The following is a 19,223-nucleotide window of genomic DNA, read 5'->3' as shown; positions in this document are numbered from 1 at the left end:
GTCTTCTGATCATAATAAAGTGACGCTAGGGGTCGGCACCAGAAAAAGGTTGGAAAAGCCCTGTACTAGATAAATGTCGCAATTATTTGTCCTGCCTGTTTGTCAAAACACTTTTGCCATTAATAGAATGACTGACGCATGGCATAGCGCACTTGCGAAGATCAAACATAAGAGCGCTATCTATGGACTTACGGCCAGACATCAACAAGTTTGGTGTCCTTGTGCAAGGTGAGATGTGTGTCCTGTCCGAGCGGTGGCAGCTTGTAGTACTCGATGGCCTGCGGCTGGTTGTCGTCGGCGACGGAGCTCAGCACCGCCGACGTGGCGGCGCTCAGCGGGTGCTCCGCCCCGCTCGAGTAGTACGCGCGCCACGACTCCCCGCTCACCTCCATCACCTCTTTACGTCTCCTGCGAACAAAGTAACACATTTAATTAAATCATTCCAAACATGCTGTAGCAACACGACTATACACAGACACGTTTTACTACGAGTAGCATTTCATTCAATCGTAGAGTAAATCGAGTAAACATAGCGTAAAATACTGGTATACAAAACCGCTGTAGTTTTACGAATGAGTCGACTACAAGTTACGAACCAGTTATTAGGCGTGACCATTTTGGTACGGATACTGACCTTTGATGGTACCCACCGGCGGTCATCGTATAATGTGACGCTACGTTTGCTAATTGTTGCGCATACACAGCGTGAGTCAGCAGAGCTGGTGTCCGGTGCGAGAGTGAAATGACTAGTTATCGGAACGAGCTCGCAGCGCACGGCGCATGCAGGAGCCGCGTCTAATTCGGGTGAGTTTATGCAAGTTCGCAGTAGTACTCATACGTCACGCGGCCGGGTCGCCTGGTGCCGCGCAACCTGATGTAGAACAGGTCCGAACCACTCGCAGAACCGGAAGGATACGAGGCAAATCCCTGCTCCCTCGCTAACCAGTTTAGGTCGTCTGACGTCACGCCCAGCGGTATCCGACGATGCAGACAAATAAATAAAAAATGTTGGAAGCACGCGTCGGACGGGTTTGACCGGATCGTAGTTCTACCTGATTCCTGTTCCTGGTGTGGTAATACATCTCGCCATTTGTTGTGTGAAATGTGACATACTTTCACACTATCACTATCCTGACTATAGTCTACTGAACAAAACAAACCAGACACCAGAATTCCCCAACCACCAAATTCTATTCTAAGAGTCAAGAAGATATTTCACTCAGTACAATGTCTTCAGCATATATATATTTTATAAATATTCCTATTCTTATCTATACTGGAGATAGGTGCTTTACTTAACGATTTTTAGGCAGGAAAATCAAGGATATGAACTGATCAAAACATAAAGATCTCTTGATAATTAGTTATTACATAAGCTAATCAATGAGTTCAGCTAGGCTACAGAATGTCGTGTTAGTGTCAAGTAAGAATAGAATGTGCGAATTGGATCAGAGAACTGGAAAAGCCAGCTTCTGGCATTTAACCAGCCGAAGCGTGAGTCATTTGACGAGTTAACTGGCAGGCGGTGGCGCAGGGGGCCGGGCGGCGCGGCTGCACCACGTGAATGAGATTCCGGTAGGTGCGCACGTAAAAATCGTGCAACGAATCTAACAGGTTTGCTGGGGTCCTTGCGAGGCCACCGGGACTGGTCTAACCTGCCCTGCGCAGCTGAACCTCGAATTTCCGAACGTTTCCTATCAAGTTTGCTCCAATACGTGTAAACACATGAGCTTGTTTACATTAAGAGCTTGCTTGATGCCTTACATCTGCTAGTATTCAGCTCGTCATAATGTTAGGCAACAGATTTAACAAAAAGCGGCTCGACTGGCCCGTCTATAAATAATTAATTGATTACTCTTTTCTGGGCTGTCAATTGTTCGAGCCATTTAATGTTTCGCAAGTTGCCTACTCTTCGCGTATTTGTTTGCTGTTGTGATTTCAATGGAGCGATTAGAAAGTATCGCGCACAGCTGTCACGAAGACGTGACGTATGCTGGAGCGGAACGGATGACATCAAGCAAAGGGTTGACGATGCCTTCGCAACGCAAACAAAACATTCGACATGGCAATTCGATGCACAATTTTTTCTCAGACAACTAACGCGTATCGGCCTTTTAATCTTTAGTATATCATTCTTAGGCTTAATCAAAGGTAGTCATTTAATCATCAAGTGATAAGCTTTTCATACATAAAATATTTCATGTATAATAGCACGCTTCAGTGAAAGCTTGGCAGTGTCTCGGGTAATATTTGAAGTTTGCGGTCGGCCGAGTCGGAGACATCACGGGATGGATTTATCGGAGGTGTACGAGGTACAGCGAAACGATCAGTCGGCAGCGGCAAGTTTCGAAAGGCGGCGCTCGTCCACGTCCACGTCCGGTGACGCGTCCAACTATCGATCATTCGGTTCGTTAATAAATAACACGTTGGCGTCGCTCGCCGCTTATCTGCTGCTCGGGCATGTGGAAAAATTTGGTGTAGGTGTCGTAACGGAGCGGCACGCATGTCTCGTAGGGTTGCGTGCGCCCGCCTGCCGTGCTTATCCTCTCCGGTCGTTGCCTCGCGCTCTTGCTTCATTATTAATCTCTTAATTAAAACCCGAGAAGCTGCGAGATAAAGGAGTTACTTTACACAGTGATTAGCTATTACACCAAAACAATTAGTTCTATAAGTCTAAATAGGCAATAACTGCTTGCTATACCGCACGATCATAGATAGCTAGTTATTACTGGACTTAAGGTATGTTTGTCATGTGCAAAACTTTCACGTAGATCAATTTAACCTGTCTCATATGCAATAACCTCACGTAGGAATATATCCATAAAGGTTCGCGTCTCGTAGCAGATATATTGGATGACGCGTTAGCGCAGAACAGGCTGCGCAGCTTCACCTCGCTCACCCGGCAGGTGCAGCGAGCGCGGCTCCGTGCGACGTGCACTACAGCACTACGTACCTCGAGGGAAAGTGCAGGGTGCGGCTTAAAACGCATGTTTTATCATCGATGATAAGAGAAACTAGTATCTATCGCGACTAACGACTCATTACCCGCAACGAGTCACCGCTCACCGCTAAGCTTGACATGATAGAAACTGATCATATAGACGATTATTTTTCATTACATCGTAAATTACTTTGTATACACATATCCGAAACCTGCTTCTCAACATACATTTTCTTAATTAAAATATACTTTATGAAACGATAAATAAGTGCAATGAATTAATACATTTGGTGGCTAATTCGTTCAACTTGTTCACCGTTTTTACGAGAGTGATTTGTACCGAATAATTTTATTTAACGGTTTTAGTAGATTGCAAAGTAAAAATGTTGGTAGGTACACCAAGAATGTAGGTGGGTTCTAGTATTTAGTATTATTTTTTTATATTTTATAATTGCTTTCAATTTCATGATAACGTTTACATTTGTACCTATTATCTTAAAATTGCACATATTCTAAACAACACGTATAATAACAGGTCATGGAGATATTAGACACCTGAAAATGATTATGGCCTCGATCCTACAAAAGTGAAAATGTGTCATTAATGACCCATTTTGTATTCCCACATTAAAAGCTAACGAATCGAGCTGGAATGTGGCTTTGCTGCATTTTGTCAATTAAAGAATTCGCTCCGTCGGATTGTGGTAGCGCTGAAGGCACACTGTTATGGCAGCACAAAAAATGTACATTCTTCATACCAGTATAAATAAATAAGGGATGAGTACAGGGAGCAGTGAGCACATATCGCAGCCACGCGGAGCAAAACTAAACGACGAACATTTTCGACAAACCTCTTTTTGCGCTCTGACGAGGAACGCATATGCGATGATTCATTTACGGAGTTCTTCACCGTACAAGTATGGCCAACATTATTACTTCTGTTTTCTTAGCAGCATTATGTACGGGCAACAAGAAATGTTTTCTCAGAAATATGCGCCCACGCAGATTAAAGATGGAAACGCAACATGGGCACTAAATAAGTCATGTCTCCTGTCCGCGTAACTAGTAGCATTATGTCTGAAAGTTTAGCCTCGTTCTATGATCGCAATTATTGACAATGGACTCGCTTCATATAACTTAAGTACAGTTAAAAAAAGGACTCTTGAGATTGCATTGAACTCTTCACATTCAAAGCTCCAATGCTCTTAATCATTGAAAGATTCTTTATTTTATTGTTATATAACATAAATGTTCTTTTTTATAATTATATGGGGTGGTATTGATACATCGATTACTTTCAATGGGGTTCTAATCCTTAATACGATCAAGTGTTATAAATATAGAATAAAGAAAATAATTGTGTATTGTTTATGAAATATAAAGTTATAAAACCGTTACGTTCGATATGAATAATAACAGCTGGTGATGAATTACTTTTAAATTACAGTTGACCGTATTCACGTCACTTTATGAACTCACTCACATCATTTTATTTAAAAACTGACATTTGGCAGGAAATAAAATTTGATTCAGGGCGCATAAAGTTCTTATTCATAATTCTTTTGAAAACCGTCGAGTGACCGTTGAGTGACATCAGTGCAGTAGTTTGACAAGGAGAGCGTAGATGTTGTATGCGACTGCGACGTTAACTCGCGATTAAAAGAAGTGTTCATTGCATTGTGTGCGCTCGGTCGACTGTGACACGTGAACCCCAAACCGTATACACGTCGCCGTGAATACACACTTCATCTATTTAACTGTGACTACTGAATATCATTTCAATTTTACACGATTTACCTCACTTTATGCTATTTCAACAACCGAATCCGTAATAAATGGAATAAAAATACTGCTATGATACGAATGTAATGTGATTGTTTGGTAATTGTTCCTCGTATCTAAAGCCGTAATTTGAAAGACAATTTTGCCATTTATCAGCGAGGCCTGAGGGGAAGTGCGGAAATAGAGACGGCATCGAAGGCCGCCTGCGTCTGCTTACGTCGCGAACGAATGTGCTCGCAATTATTCAGTCTCGCAACAAGGACAAAAAACTAACCAACCACTTATCATCGATCATTTTAAAACGAATTATCTTTAACTGAATATCAAACATCCCGTTTTAAAAGCATACATGAGTTAAACGCTAAATATTTTGTTATCTGGGACTTATGACCGAGTAAACTTAGAACGCTTGTAACCACAAACGGTCACACAAAACATATTACACTAATCGTCTTAACGGCCGGGCCTCGGAGCGTACAAATGTTTCGGTTTCACTACAAATCAAAATGATATATACAATCGAAGTAGCACGCATTAAGCTCTAGTTAAGCTCGCGTAAAGTGTCTTATTAGAAGAGTTACGAGCTTAGAAAGAAGGAACGCCCGCGGCGCTCGCTCTTCTCTAAACCCAAAATAAATGCATCGTTTCCGTTTTGTCTGACTTTTCTAATTTGAATGCCGTGTGTGGTCCATGTTCATCGAGAAGGCGTTACTTAATAGCTTGCACACCTTTCTTATAAATCAGACCCACTACCATTATAAATCTGTAAACAATATAAATAGTGAAAACTAATAACCTAATGGTCCCGTAGAGGTAGGTTGGGTTCCGTCGTGTCGTTATCTCTGTAAAAAACAAAGATCGAATCTGGAGTGAGCTCATTTCGCCGTGCAATTCTGTCAGTTAGTCATGTTTGGGCTGAGAGACTCGCATCGGCTGATTAAAGTCTGCACGTTTCAATGGAAATGTTAATGTTCTCGATTGTGTGCTAAACTTGATACTCACTGTATGGCCATCTGAACAAAGAGACCATATCTATAAATTTCATGATGCGAGCTGTACGAATAAAAAACCTATGAATGACACTACAAATGAATTTTATTCTTTAAAGTAGCAATAGTAAAAACTTTGATACGTATTCTTGGATAGATTCGGGTGCTGTCGTTAACTCAGCATGAAGGTATAAATTAGGTGCGAGGCGACGTGGCCCGCGCATGCGCACAATACAACGCGCGGCCGCGCGGTCGCACCGCGCTTTGTGGCGTGCGAATTGAAACAGGTTGTGGCTGGCAGGTATCTATATAACGTGATTTATGTCCGATTATGTTATACTCCTGCGACTATAATTAAACCGCGAAGCCATTATTCCCCAAAGATCTACAAGTTCTGCGACACGGCCCACGGAAATATGGCAATGTTGATTTAATGCGCTGAGATTTGTTATCTCATTGTTTAAGTTAGATGAACTGTCGAGAATATTATTAGAACAAAGAATTAAGCAACTTGATAGTAGTTTTACAAGTTCTATTCTCATCATTGGAACGTGAATCCGAACCGCTACGTAAACACCATCATTTAGCAGTTAATACGTAAAACCGTTCTAACCATTTCCTAAAAAATCTCATTCAAAGCGATTAAGAAATACCTGTACAGACAAGTCAATAAGCTTTGTAAAACGAATGTAAATATTTGTCGTATTAAGATAATTCATTGGGAATTCCGTTTGAAAAAGTGACACAAATAATATTAAAAAAATGTTGGAAGTAGTAAGTGGCGTTGTGTGGACAGGCGGCGGCGCCTCACGGCACCGAAGCCTTTTAAAAAATCGCAAACAACTCGTCAGCAACCTGACAATTGTGAGAACGCGATCAATTATCCTGTGCAAATAGTAATTGTCAACAATAAATAAAGTATGAATTAAACTGTACGAGAACGTTTTCATTATCGGTACACTGTTAAAATAGCATGTCAATCATTTTACGAAGCAATCAGCGGAGTCGCGATGGCAGGGCGCGAGATAAGCTTTTAATTACCTCGGACGCCTATTTACATATTGTAGAAGATACTCGTGGATATATCGCAATTAGGGGCGTATGCTTCTTCCTTTTACGCCTCGGAGTGGTTGGGTTTGTTGCTTTGGATAACATCTGTTTGACGGAAAGATTAAATGCTCTCACGGGGAAAATTGCAATAAACTGCGCGCCTCACATGCATGCCGCATGAATTGCGATTTCCATTTTGTAAAACATTAGCAACGTCCACTGACACCATATTTTATCTCGGACTTCGATTAATAAGTACTTCTGTATAGAATATAATTTGCATTTTATAAATTAACATGCAAATCCTAAAGTACAGGTATTAACTACAAACACCGAAGGAAACCAACTTGCATTTAACTCTTAAGGAATGTCGTGCGTCAGAAATTTTCCAACAAAGCGTCTCTTTTTTATAATTATGTAAATACTCGTATGAAGGTCCTTAATAGGCTGAAGTTTGTAAGAATCGTAGCAAATGACGTTCTTTGATCTCTTCCTACTCCTATGGGATAAAGGGGTGATTTTATGTATGATTGTTAACAAGCTGATATGTTTGAGTATCTAAAATAAAGTGGTCATTTATAAAATATTATTATAACATAAGAAATTGATTACCGTTAACTCAGAATAACACATTTCAAATATTATTATTGTTCAATTAATCATCAAATTACAGTCCACGTACATGAACTGATTATAAAATTACGTGACGATTTTAATAAACCATTTCTTGAGATAATATCGTTTGAAATTATAGAGCGATAAAAGCTCGGTAGCATTCAATACGGTTGATATTTGCTCGTTACTATAGTAAACATATAATGCGCCAAATCGGCGCCTACTAATTGCGGAGGTAGATAATTTACGAGCGGACTGAATAACCTAGCGCCGTCATCGTCAGCCTTCCGCTAGTACTACGTAACTGCCCTAGTGGAATTCGCCAACTTATCTACCAACAGGATAATAGTGACAAATAAAATTGCCATCCGATAAGCAATCTGCGATTAACAAATACCAGGTTTCAACATCCAAAACAAATAAATTGTAGTCGCTCCCAAAGTAGTAACACTAGTAACAACGTCTTAGAACAAGCTTTCGTGAACCAATTTGGTGGCAGTAGATTTATAATTATTCCGAGATACACGGAAATACCTCGTCTTTATCAGTTTGTTAATCGTCATTTCTCAAACTTTCTCAGGAAATCGTAGCCCATTATAGGTGTGTCGTTATATGATAGACTATAGTGTGAGTACGTTAAATCTTTCCATGATAGTCTTGTCATATAGGTCGTATTGCTTTAATTTTTGCAAACATAATTTCATAGTTAATTTACGTGCGATAGAGTAAAACGGCGTGGATGGTCGCCGGCGCGCCCCGCCCGACGCCGTGCTATCTAAATGCAAATCGGATAGGTTCGGTGGATGTCCACGATAAATCAGCCTCACAGCCAGCGCTCCGTTATCCGTCCGAGTCGCCCTCGGGCGCGACCGTGCGACGCACTGACGCGCTATCATACAAATTCACAATGCAATTATGCCAACTAACATAACACAGTTACCTATCACACTTATTTGAAGCTAAAACACGTAAAATTTAAACTAAATGAGAGCCATCATCAGTCAAGCTTATTTAGAGAACTAAAATTAACTGTGTTCGTAACAGTTATTAGCGAAACTAATGGTGACAAGAAAATTATGTCCGTTCCTAAGAGCCTTGAAGTAAACCTAAATGCAAAAGGTACTTAAGGAAACGCAATCCCCCAGAATCATTTATCATTAGTGTAGTACAAGCTCAGACGGACATTGGTGCCAGTGTCTTGTGACTGTATCCATTACTGCAACTACATAAACAGAAATACCTTCTAGCAAATTTACACAACAAGCATCTCGCTTTTATTTTATATTATTATAAGATTTAACCAATTAGACATTAACACATTTAGCATTTTTCCTTGTTGTGTTCATTTAGATTCTAATAACATCAGATGTTCATATTAAGTAAAATTACATATCCAAAAATTAAAATAAATAACCATTATATATAAAATACGCGGAAGCTTTGATATCAATACCGAAATACGTATTCTAATCAAAACTCAATATATTGTACCATGCTATCTATACATACCAAAGGGCCTGTATTTTTTTCTTATTTACTTTTAAGTCATAAATTTTATATTTATTGGCAAATAATTTTGATAACATTCTTACAATAAATATTGTTTCTGGTAAGATGTCACAAGATGGACTCTTTAATTTAATAAATTAGCGTGATAAGTGGTATTTTATCTTTCGTTATTTTGGTTTACAATTATAAAGGTTCTGTTCGCTTGCAATCAGAAATCTATAAATAATTGTCGCTCAGTTGCGTTCATTCCAACTTCATAAGTTCATAACCGTTTTTATCGACCAGTTGCACTAGTCGGAATCTAATTGGATTAGCTGTGTTCAGGTCTCAAGATTAAAAATTATCTACGATCGAACCGAACGGAAATGTCTCTGTAATAAAATTGTTTTCTGTTACACTTTTTTTCCATCTTCCGTTCTCGTTTACCGCATGTTGTGTTTATGATGTCATTGAACACATAATCTATAACTAATAGAGCCGTGTAATTATGTGCAGCACTTTGTATAAACTGAACTTAAATTACGTCAACACGATTTGCCACTTTATTTAATACTAGACCCTTTTTACTGCGGTGCTCGCGAGGTTTCCAACCAAAATGTTATCCAATCGATATATCGTATTCTTTCTTAATATCTTGGTTTAAATAACAGTGAATAACAAATTATATAGAACGTGTACCTTAAACTAATTATGTTTGTAACTAATAATATTTATCTCGAAGTAATAGTCATAACAAAGTGTTACAAATACTCATGCAAAACAAGCATAGAATGAACCGAGAACGCGCTTATTCACATCTTAATTTTATCTAATACAAATATTTGTTCACACCCTGTTTGCATTAATGCGTCTTACATTAATATGCATGTGAAATTATAGCGCTAAACATTCTAACACGAAGGTTTGGTTTTAATAAACCTTTAATTTGAGTGTTCCAATTTATTATTGGCATTATTAAATGTTTAATGTTATTGCCGACTTCCGACACTCTAATTAGTTTCTCATTCACAGTTCAATGGAATCAAAAGAGAAGCTATTAGTGGGACAGCACCGCTCTTAGAACTTTGTTCAGCTTCAAAAGGAAATACGTAATAATTAATTAGATTCGTATCTGTTATTTGATATTCACAGAAATACTCAATAAAGTTTGAGTTTTACGATACGAGCTAAAACATAATAATATGTATAATGACTAATGATATTATCAAAACCATTCGATCATAATATAAGATCATCATCGAAATTATTCAAAATAAATATTAATTAAGGTTGTGCGGAGGAAATATTTTGATGGAAACGATTTTCATCATGGTTAAATATAGAGGAGTCATGAAAAAGACGCAATTTTATGTAGATACAGACACTTAACGGGCACAATTATGCAAATATGCAACGTCGATTATTGCCTAGTAACCACCGACTAGTCGCGGGAATTTATCGCTCTACCCGCAGTTACTGCTGCCCACAAGCGCAACTACTGTTAGTACTGTTACTGATGTATGTCCACTGCTAACAGTTGCTAATTGCTTATGCAATGCTTCAAACATTAAACACTTGCGCGACATTCGATCACGACTACGTTCTAACTTTTATTATTTCTGCCATCTATTCTCCTTTATTTTTACATAATTATTTAATTATACATAGAGTTGTCTATCGCACTATTTATGAGCTCAATTCCATGTAAGATAATATATTGTGAAATATTTTTAAATTATCCATTTTTTTTTATAAACCAGATTTTTTATCAAATGTATATAATTACAAATAAGTTTATTCTAATAAGTAGCCAGTAAGCTTTTGCCTCAGCTTTGTGCGATGTTATCGCGTATTTATTGCTTCTGTGTACAATTTACATTGTGTGGTAAAATAGAATGCGCCCTTGAGTCATAAATATAAAGGTTAATAACATGTATTGATGTGGTGTAAATAAATAAATTAGTTATAAGTACTTGAGCACGATTGCAATCTGTAAATCCAATATATTATACGTATTATTTATAAACGTTACGAACACGGCTCGTGTATCATTGCGCGAGGAATGCAGGTTGTCTCGTTCTAATCAGACAATACATTATACTAATAAGTAAGTCCTTATATACACTGTTACGTTGAGAGCTCGGAGCTGGCCGTATTCCCTGCTCCCCGTGGGAGAGCCTCGCTGTAATTCCATATACATGATAATTTTTCACCAAAACTCTTTGTATAAGCAATTATAAGTGCATTTTGTCGGTGTGTCTGTCATTAACTTAAACGTACGATGTTATTTTAAGGGCCGTAATCGCCGTTCCAGCGAGCCTCTGCGCTTTTTTGCGTTCGCTCACGAAAAGCTATGCATTTAAACGCTTGAATTATGAAATTACAGTTTTGAGTGTAAACAAGAAAAGTTGGGAGGCGAAACTTTACGTGCTCACGCAATCAATATGTCTGGTACTGCGCTTACCTTATATACAGTATAATAATATATTGTTTTGTATTAACATATATAGAGGAGCTCGTGGCTTAGTTTACAACAGCCACACGGATCGATCTCTGAGGTTAAGCTACGCTTGCCGAGGTTGTTCCGCGGATGGGTGACCATCTTATACATATCGAGTTCCTCCGTGTTTCGGAAGGCACGTTAAATTGTGGGTCCCGGCTGTCATTTTCGAAGATCTTTGACAGTCGTTAACAGTAGTCAGAAGCTTGAAAGTCTGACAACCAGTCTTACCGAAGGGTATCGTGTTAATACCCAAGTAACTGGGTTGTGGAGGTCAGATAGGCAGTCGCTCCATGTAAAACACTGGTATCCAGCTGCATCCGGTGAGACTGGAAGCCGACTCCAACATAGTTTGGAACAAAAGGCTAAGCGAATATATTAACATATATACAGATTGTAATTTAAAGGTGTGGTTACGTTTAAATAGAATATAATAAACTACCAGGCACTAATCACAGTACAGGTACATGTTCTTAGTATAGATATCAGTTTTATCATTCCTACTATCAACATTTAATTGAACAATATGCCTGTAACAAAACACAGCTGACTTGCTGGCGTTAAGTTTGACTAAGGAGTTGTACCTGTTTATAAAATAAGCACTTAATAACTTCGCACGATTACCACGACTTTAATATTAAGCTTCAGTAAAACTTGTTTTGCCAAGATGAAAACTATCTAGTATCAAGTCTATTCTCTCTGTTCAGAAGTAGAATTAAAAACTACTTTAAAATATGTTTTATTTCTTACAAAACAATATTAAAATCAATAACTGCCAAAACAAATTAAATATTTTCTAACATTACATTCTACCAAACCGAAGCAGCCAATAAATCATCAACGCGTTGAAGTCTTTTGTTCGGAGACTCAACAACTCATGATTTCTATTCAAAAATTAACATATTTGTAATTATAAATGAATAAGTGCCTAGGTTTTGAGATATAATCTATATTATTTATTAATATTTGATTGTTTAATAACAATCGGATTAATAGTAGTACCAATGTGTGTAAACTTTGCGTATATAACCCGTATGTATATTGTTTCGTAGACAAAAGAACTCATAATAACTCACGACTGCTCACAAAAAGGTATGTTTGTTCATAGCTGTAGTAAAATAATAACTAATCTAGTTGGAAGTATATTATCAAGTTATCCGTGGTGCTCGCTGTGGCACATGACCGGATCTTACAATCAAATATTGGCACAATACAAATGAGTGGCTATTGTCTCAACTAAAAGTATCCACTTACATATTGGTGTTTGCTGACATATCCTTATTCATTACGTAAGCTCGACACCCAGAAACAAAAGCTGTCTATTGATGAAATCACTATATTGATTCACAATGCGTAAATTCATTCTGTTATGACAGGCGAGCATAAATTCACCGCGGGACCCTCGGATGCTGCGAAACAATGAGTGTCTCCCCATCTTGCATCGCGCGATTGTCAAAACTGTGAGATATTACCCGCGGCCCGCAGTAACGCTCATGGACAGAGGGCAAAGAAAGGGTTGAACACACAACAATGGACGGGTTCGCAATTTTCTTTTTAATGATAGGGAGACAATGGTCAGTGCACCGCTCACCGTGTGAAATCAACGAACACAATTTATACCCGCGATGGCCTTATAGAGTAACGGAATAAATTAATAAACTTTTTCTAAGAGATAAGCTCGACGAGCTTTGTCACGATGGCTCACAATAAACTTGATTAATTACGCAATTTTATTATTAAATAAGAGTTCAAAGTTCACTTGACAGTGTGACCGCATGAAATTATGCAAATATTGACGATGCATCTTCGTGTTTAGCTTCAGTCAATTTCGTTTTACGAAAAGTTTAAGTGGCATGTTCTACAGTTTATTCGTTTCACTTAATCTTATGTCGCTGCTATAGAGTAATAAACACCTGTGAGTAACCGCAAAATTACAGGCTCCCGGTGTCAGCGCGGTGCGGCGAGCTAGAGGCGCGCACAATAGCCGCGGCGCGCACTGCGCGGCGTAATACAACTGATTGCCAAATTACAGGGTAAAGTGTCATAAACACCGGTTGCGGACGCCAACTCGAGAATGCTTATTATTCATTATTGTCGTTTACCGCATTTGAGCCGTATCTAACGCGAGGGAATCAAATATGCTAACGTTATAGACCACAAGCTGCGATAATTAATCAGTGTTAGCGGATATGTTATATCGTCTCGCATATTTGTCTAACTGAAAAACTTGTTGTTGTTATTGATAGCTCTCTGTTATAGCGGATGTTTAGGTACCTTGTTAACGAGACTTCGTATGATTTATTGAAGGTAAATTCTTTAGGCATTTACGTACATTTACGTAGGTACTATTTTTATAAATTAACTACTAATTTTACGAGCGTCAAGGTAGATTATTTCGGTTACACGTTTTTATTTTTATTACAAATATCAACTTTGTTATAGAACTACGTCTTAAAAAGCAACGAGCAAATAATTAATTATTTTGCGCTTTAATGACAACATACGCCGGTTGCACAAAAACCCTAAAGCGTTGCGGGCCCTAATAAAGGGTCGTGTATAAGAAAGCGACAAAAAATTAAGAATCGCCCCGATGAGCCATTATCTTCGCATGTTAAAAATAATATGGTCATAGGGTAATGTACATTCATGCGAGCCACGTCCAGGAGCGCATTAGAATATTCCTTTGTGGCGCGCACCCCCTGCCTGCGCCGGACTTCACACGCTCACGGCAGGTACTGCACTACGACCCCCGGCCCGCCGCGGCCGAGGGACCACCGAGCGCTCACTACCACACTCTGCCTGTTTTAATACTAGCTAATATTTTATGAACAAATAATATATTATGTGCGCCACTTTGTAAGATTGTGAAGATTTTAAGTTAAAAAGAAAATTTTCTGACGAATCCCTACTAAGCGATGGTAGTTTAATAAGTTTATACGACAACACATCTACTCTCTATGGATAGCTAAAATTGACCGCTTTTAATAAATACCCTAAAAAGATTATAATATATATAAGGTTCTTTTACTTATCAATTAATGTTATTCTATATTAAGTTTATCAAATTCTTATTTTTTTAAATACATATGATACAACATTTATACTCTTAACGATATCACAATGAACTGTTTCAACCAAATAAATGTCATTCATATTAAGACTCTTTAATATTTAAAAAACATAACCAGTCACAAATAAAATAAATGAAAGAGCAATTAAAAAAAAATTGAGTGAGTTTGTAAAATATGCCTAACAAAGTTACGTGTATTATATGATATTGATTAAAATATACACACGTAAGTTGATTTTTAAATTAATAGGTTATAACAAATATATAATACCTAATATAATTATGCAAATTATTATTTATTGATTTCAATATATACATATATTGCTTTGCATATTAAACAAAAAATACTTTTTGTACAGTAAATATGGCCGTCAGTATGCGGCAGATATTCGTCTTATATTAACACAAAGTGTCAAGATTATTTAAGCGCACTATTTTGATGGACTCGCAGTAGTATTGTTCGTACATCGTGATTGCTAATAATATGATTATTATTAGTTATGCTCTAATAGCACTATTTAAATTCAAATTAATGCCATGAATACACTTGTGTTATAGTAAAGTTGTTTCTCGCGTAAATTGGCAATGTGTTTTGACTTAAACATGTTTAACTTATCCAGGACATTTCATCAGGCAAATAGCTTTAGTTTCGATACCAATTAATTACATGTTTTCCGGTTACTTAAGATCATTCTCGAGTTAATAATACCAAGAAGAATTCCTTTAATGCGAATAAAATTTAAATTTTATTGATATCAGTATATTAAATCATTCAATGTATCTAATCAAGCATACATTTTATGATTCGACTATAATGCGACTGGCGATAATGTAAGCGCGCCGAGCTCGAGACGAAGACATGTCAAACGCTAAGAGATTGAAAGTTGTTAAGTAAAATAAAGCAATAAATTGTGTGTTCCGTTACACGAGTCGCCGTCATACTTATACACGAAAGATTAAAATAATCTATTACTTTAAAATTAATTGTTACAAATGTCTTGTTGTTCGTGTGAATAAGTATAGCTATCTCCGGAGCGATGATACCTAATCAAATTCTGATACTTAAGCGACCTTTGAACCTGTTCTCAGGCAGCTTTAAATTACCTAATTTGACGAAATTGCCGTTTATGACAACAAAGTGGTGAATAATGTACTTTCCTATGTCTTAAATCCTCTTGTATTAATGATGTTTGCAAATGGAAATACGTTTATGGGCGCCTGTTCACCATGAAGTGTTCCTTATATATTTTTTACCCACACTTAAAAACAAATATATAAATAATAATGCATCTACTAATCTTTGCAGTTTCTTAGCTCCTTAAACGTAAATGCAATCAACGGAAAACATTTCGCAATATCTTCACAGTTCATCAAACAAATAATCTTGTTTTGACAAGTGTGACTAAGGCGTTTCAAAATAAAATCTAGTTTATTGCATAACATTGCATAAAAGTTGCTAAATATGTATTTATTTGCGATCAGTTACCTACAACACACGACGCCCCAGTACTAATCGCAACATCAATTAACAAACACACAGGATGTTATATCTATGTTTATTATAATTTCTTCTTTTTTTCGGATCAACGTGGAAGTAATAACTTCAAACATGATACACGATAACCGATTATTCTTAATTACATACTATAAATGAATTATGTTCAACAATAAGTGCCACCGAACGGTTCTCTAAAAAGGAAGTTCGTAATAAATCCTACCGTACACCTGCCACTCAGACTTATTCACATTTAGAAAACGACGATCATGTTGACGATTTCAAGTTGCAATAAAATATGTTGTTTGTAATATCGCGTGTCACATGGCATTCGTGAGTATACGGCTTTAGCAGCGCGGGCGCAGGGCTTTAGAAAGCGCGCGCACCAATAAATACTCGTCCGATTATGATCTACGGCGCGTAGCCCGTAGCCACGTCGCATTCAGATGCTATGTATCAGCATAGGCGTTGTGCATTACAACATACACCTAACCGTGAAACATTATCGTCACTTTTAGCAAAAACGTCTCCGTCTTAATGCATTTAATGATGTTATATTTTAGTTCGACTGTTCTATTGAGCCACATTGATAGCGTATTGATTAAAGATATAAACATCTATCTAGTTTTTGTACGACACGTTTTCTATAGACCAATAAACAAGGTTTTGAGCGTTGGCTACCCTTGAATGCGACCGAGAGAGCGCAGTCATGTGGCCCGCATTCCGCGCTGCACTCACGCGTCATACCTAGAAAAACTTACACAACGCGCGTGGGATTCTCGGGAACTCGCTAAATAAACATGAAAAACACAACGTCCAGTTAGGATACAATGAACGTTGTCATTTAATTTTACAATGTAAGTTTATCTGGCCAGTTTTAAAATCATTGTAAAATGGCATGGAATTTCGTCAATGTTAATAAGTCTCACATTTTACGATTGATAATATTCGTACTAACAGATGGCATCAGGTTGTTTATCTAATCTATAAATATTCATCTGAACATTGTTTGAACTCCGATCTTCTTGCATCGATATTTGCTTTCCGTTTCATTGTTTTACTTCTCTGATAACTATTTGTATGTATTTGTACATTACATTTACCTATTAAGTTATTTTCTTCATCATTGTAGCTAATATAATGCGTGCAACTAAGATGCAAATTATATATGTGGAATGCATCAACAAATTACACATTTTAAAATAAGTATACAAGAATATAATAACTTAACTGTTCTTAAAAGTCCAATTAAGTATTTAAGTTCTTTAAAAAGCTAAGATTGTGTGTAAAGTATGGTTCTTGCCGAAATATTGAAGCATAGTTTAGTACACCTACATATTTGAGTGAAATTCCGTCGAGAGAGGTGGAGGCAGCTAAGCAACTAATAAAATGGTAATTGCATACCATGTGTACACTGTGTTACATACATAGGTGTGACGCGGCCTGGCGCGCTCGACGCCCGCGGCACTTATTAGCATACAGTCGGCTGGCCGCGGCCGGGCCCGGCTCTGCTCCGCCGTGGCCGTTGCCATATTGAAATCACCGATATGCCAATATCGACATGTCGCTCATATGCGTAGGAGGTAGTATCGCAAAATGTTTTTAAATGTGGGTCAGCCGAATATCAGCTCAGCGAAGTAATTGGATATGGAAGTAATTGTACACCTATGCGCCGTTTATGTTTTACTGCACCATAGCCTGTTATTATGATACCAGTCAATGATTTATTCTTTATTAGTCGCAATTTAGAAAGATAAATGTATTCAATGTGTACAGCGGGTACTTAAATTTCCATCACGTTTTTATGGCTCATGTATACATAGTAATAACTTCCAGGTATACCTACTAATTTAAGTTGCTGATCAACATAAAACCTTTGTTTTTAATCTAAAGCGCTCATAAATGATATGTTCATATCTAAGTTTATGCTTCCACTTATTTTCTTCCATGGGAATTTTCCAAATGACAAAAGCTTGTGCCGTTAAAGTGATACTGGTTAAAAAAATCGAATAATCTCCAATAGATTAGTCCAAGTACTCTTGAATACAAATATAAAGTTACTATCTCTATCTGGTGTCTAACGAACTATGACAGTGTTATATATTTTCATAAGCAGACATTTTATCATCGTGGGTTTTGCAATTGAAGCAAATTCTTATGTCACTTGATTGCGTCATAGCTTGGATTGTACAGTAATAAAACTGTATTTAGCAAACATTATGTTTCATGTGTTGTGCTCGTTATTTACAAATCGATACAAAATTGTTTATTTTTCAGCGAAACTCAAGCACTGAAGGGTGGCAATCTAACAAATTATTAAATAGAGACTGCAGTTAATGAAGAAAGATTGCAATTTGATTCTAATAACGTAGAGATATAGTTGAGCTCCGCCCACACATACGATCATAATGCATGCGTGATAGGTACATACTGTACATAGTCGTGTGTATGTGTCGCATGCGCTTGCGCACGTTTAATATTTACAATATAAATAAGTGCACACGTCTCGTCCGCGGTCCACACATGTGGTCCGCGTCTGCTACTTTCACGCGAGTCGGGCGCGCCCATATTAATTGCTCCCGTTCTTCGACGAAGCTTTATTTATTGCCCTCACCGGTGATTGTGAAAAGCTTTGAGTTGAGTGTACATTAGTTTTAGTTTTATCTCGTGTATTTGATCTGACGTGTGACACACGAGCGGCGCGCGGTCACCGCCTCGGCCCGCACGCCGCCGCCGCCCGCCGCCGCACGCAATACTCGCTCACAGCTTTTCGCAAGAAAAGTATAACGGCTCGGTGATACTGCCTATCCGCGTTCCGTGAGAAAATGTGCCTAACGCTATTTGCCGTTGTCTTCGTGCGGCAACACTCAAGGAGTAAATAAAAAATCAATTATTATCTAAACAAAAATGTGAGCGGTCGCGAGCCGATGTTTTTAGAGAAATAAACATTAATTGTTTGCACAACGACCGCCGCCAAAACCAATATTGGATATTCGAAAATACTATTCTAATGTATGTCGTGGTACATGGACACCACTCGAGGCATCTGGCTCTTTAGCGGCTCTTTTGGTCTCTCTACACATATTACGTGACGTCTTTCAATTAAGTTGGCGCGCAACACTTCGCCGAGTTCAAATGTTGTCATACGAATACATTTAAGGATATCAATTAAAAGCAACTTTTAAAAACAACGCGTAACCGACTTAATAATGTCATAAAATATGTGATTGGCAAAACTGTAAGCCTAGACGTAAGCAATTACATTTACGTTCAACCTTCATCCTCGTTCACAT

The 19,223-nt window shown here is 37.8% G+C and overlaps 1 protein-coding gene across 4 annotated transcripts in view; it reads right to left on the bottom strand.

The window, feature by feature from the left end:
• The window catches only part of grh (grainy head), a 96,790-nt gene that overhangs the window by 40,274 nt on the left and 37,293 nt on the right, over positions 1–19,223 (bottom strand). For all 4 annotated transcript variants that reach the window (XM_076116317.1, XM_076116323.1, XM_076116330.1 and 1 more), the window contains one exon: positions 193–408. In XM_076116317.1, the coding sequence (XP_075972432.1) occupies positions 193–408 (216 nt within the window). The remainder of the gene's footprint in view (positions 1–192; positions 409–19,223) is intronic.

This window comes from Anticarsia gemmatalis, chromosome 1 (assembly GCF_050436995.1).
Source record: "Anticarsia gemmatalis isolate Benzon Research Colony breed Stoneville strain chromosome 1, ilAntGemm2 primary, whole genome shotgun sequence".
Classification (NCBI taxonomy): domain Eukaryota; kingdom Metazoa; phylum Arthropoda; class Insecta; order Lepidoptera; family Erebidae; genus Anticarsia; species Anticarsia gemmatalis.
Note: the sequence above shows the minus strand (reverse complement) of the source record. Positions and strands in the feature narration are given on the sequence as shown.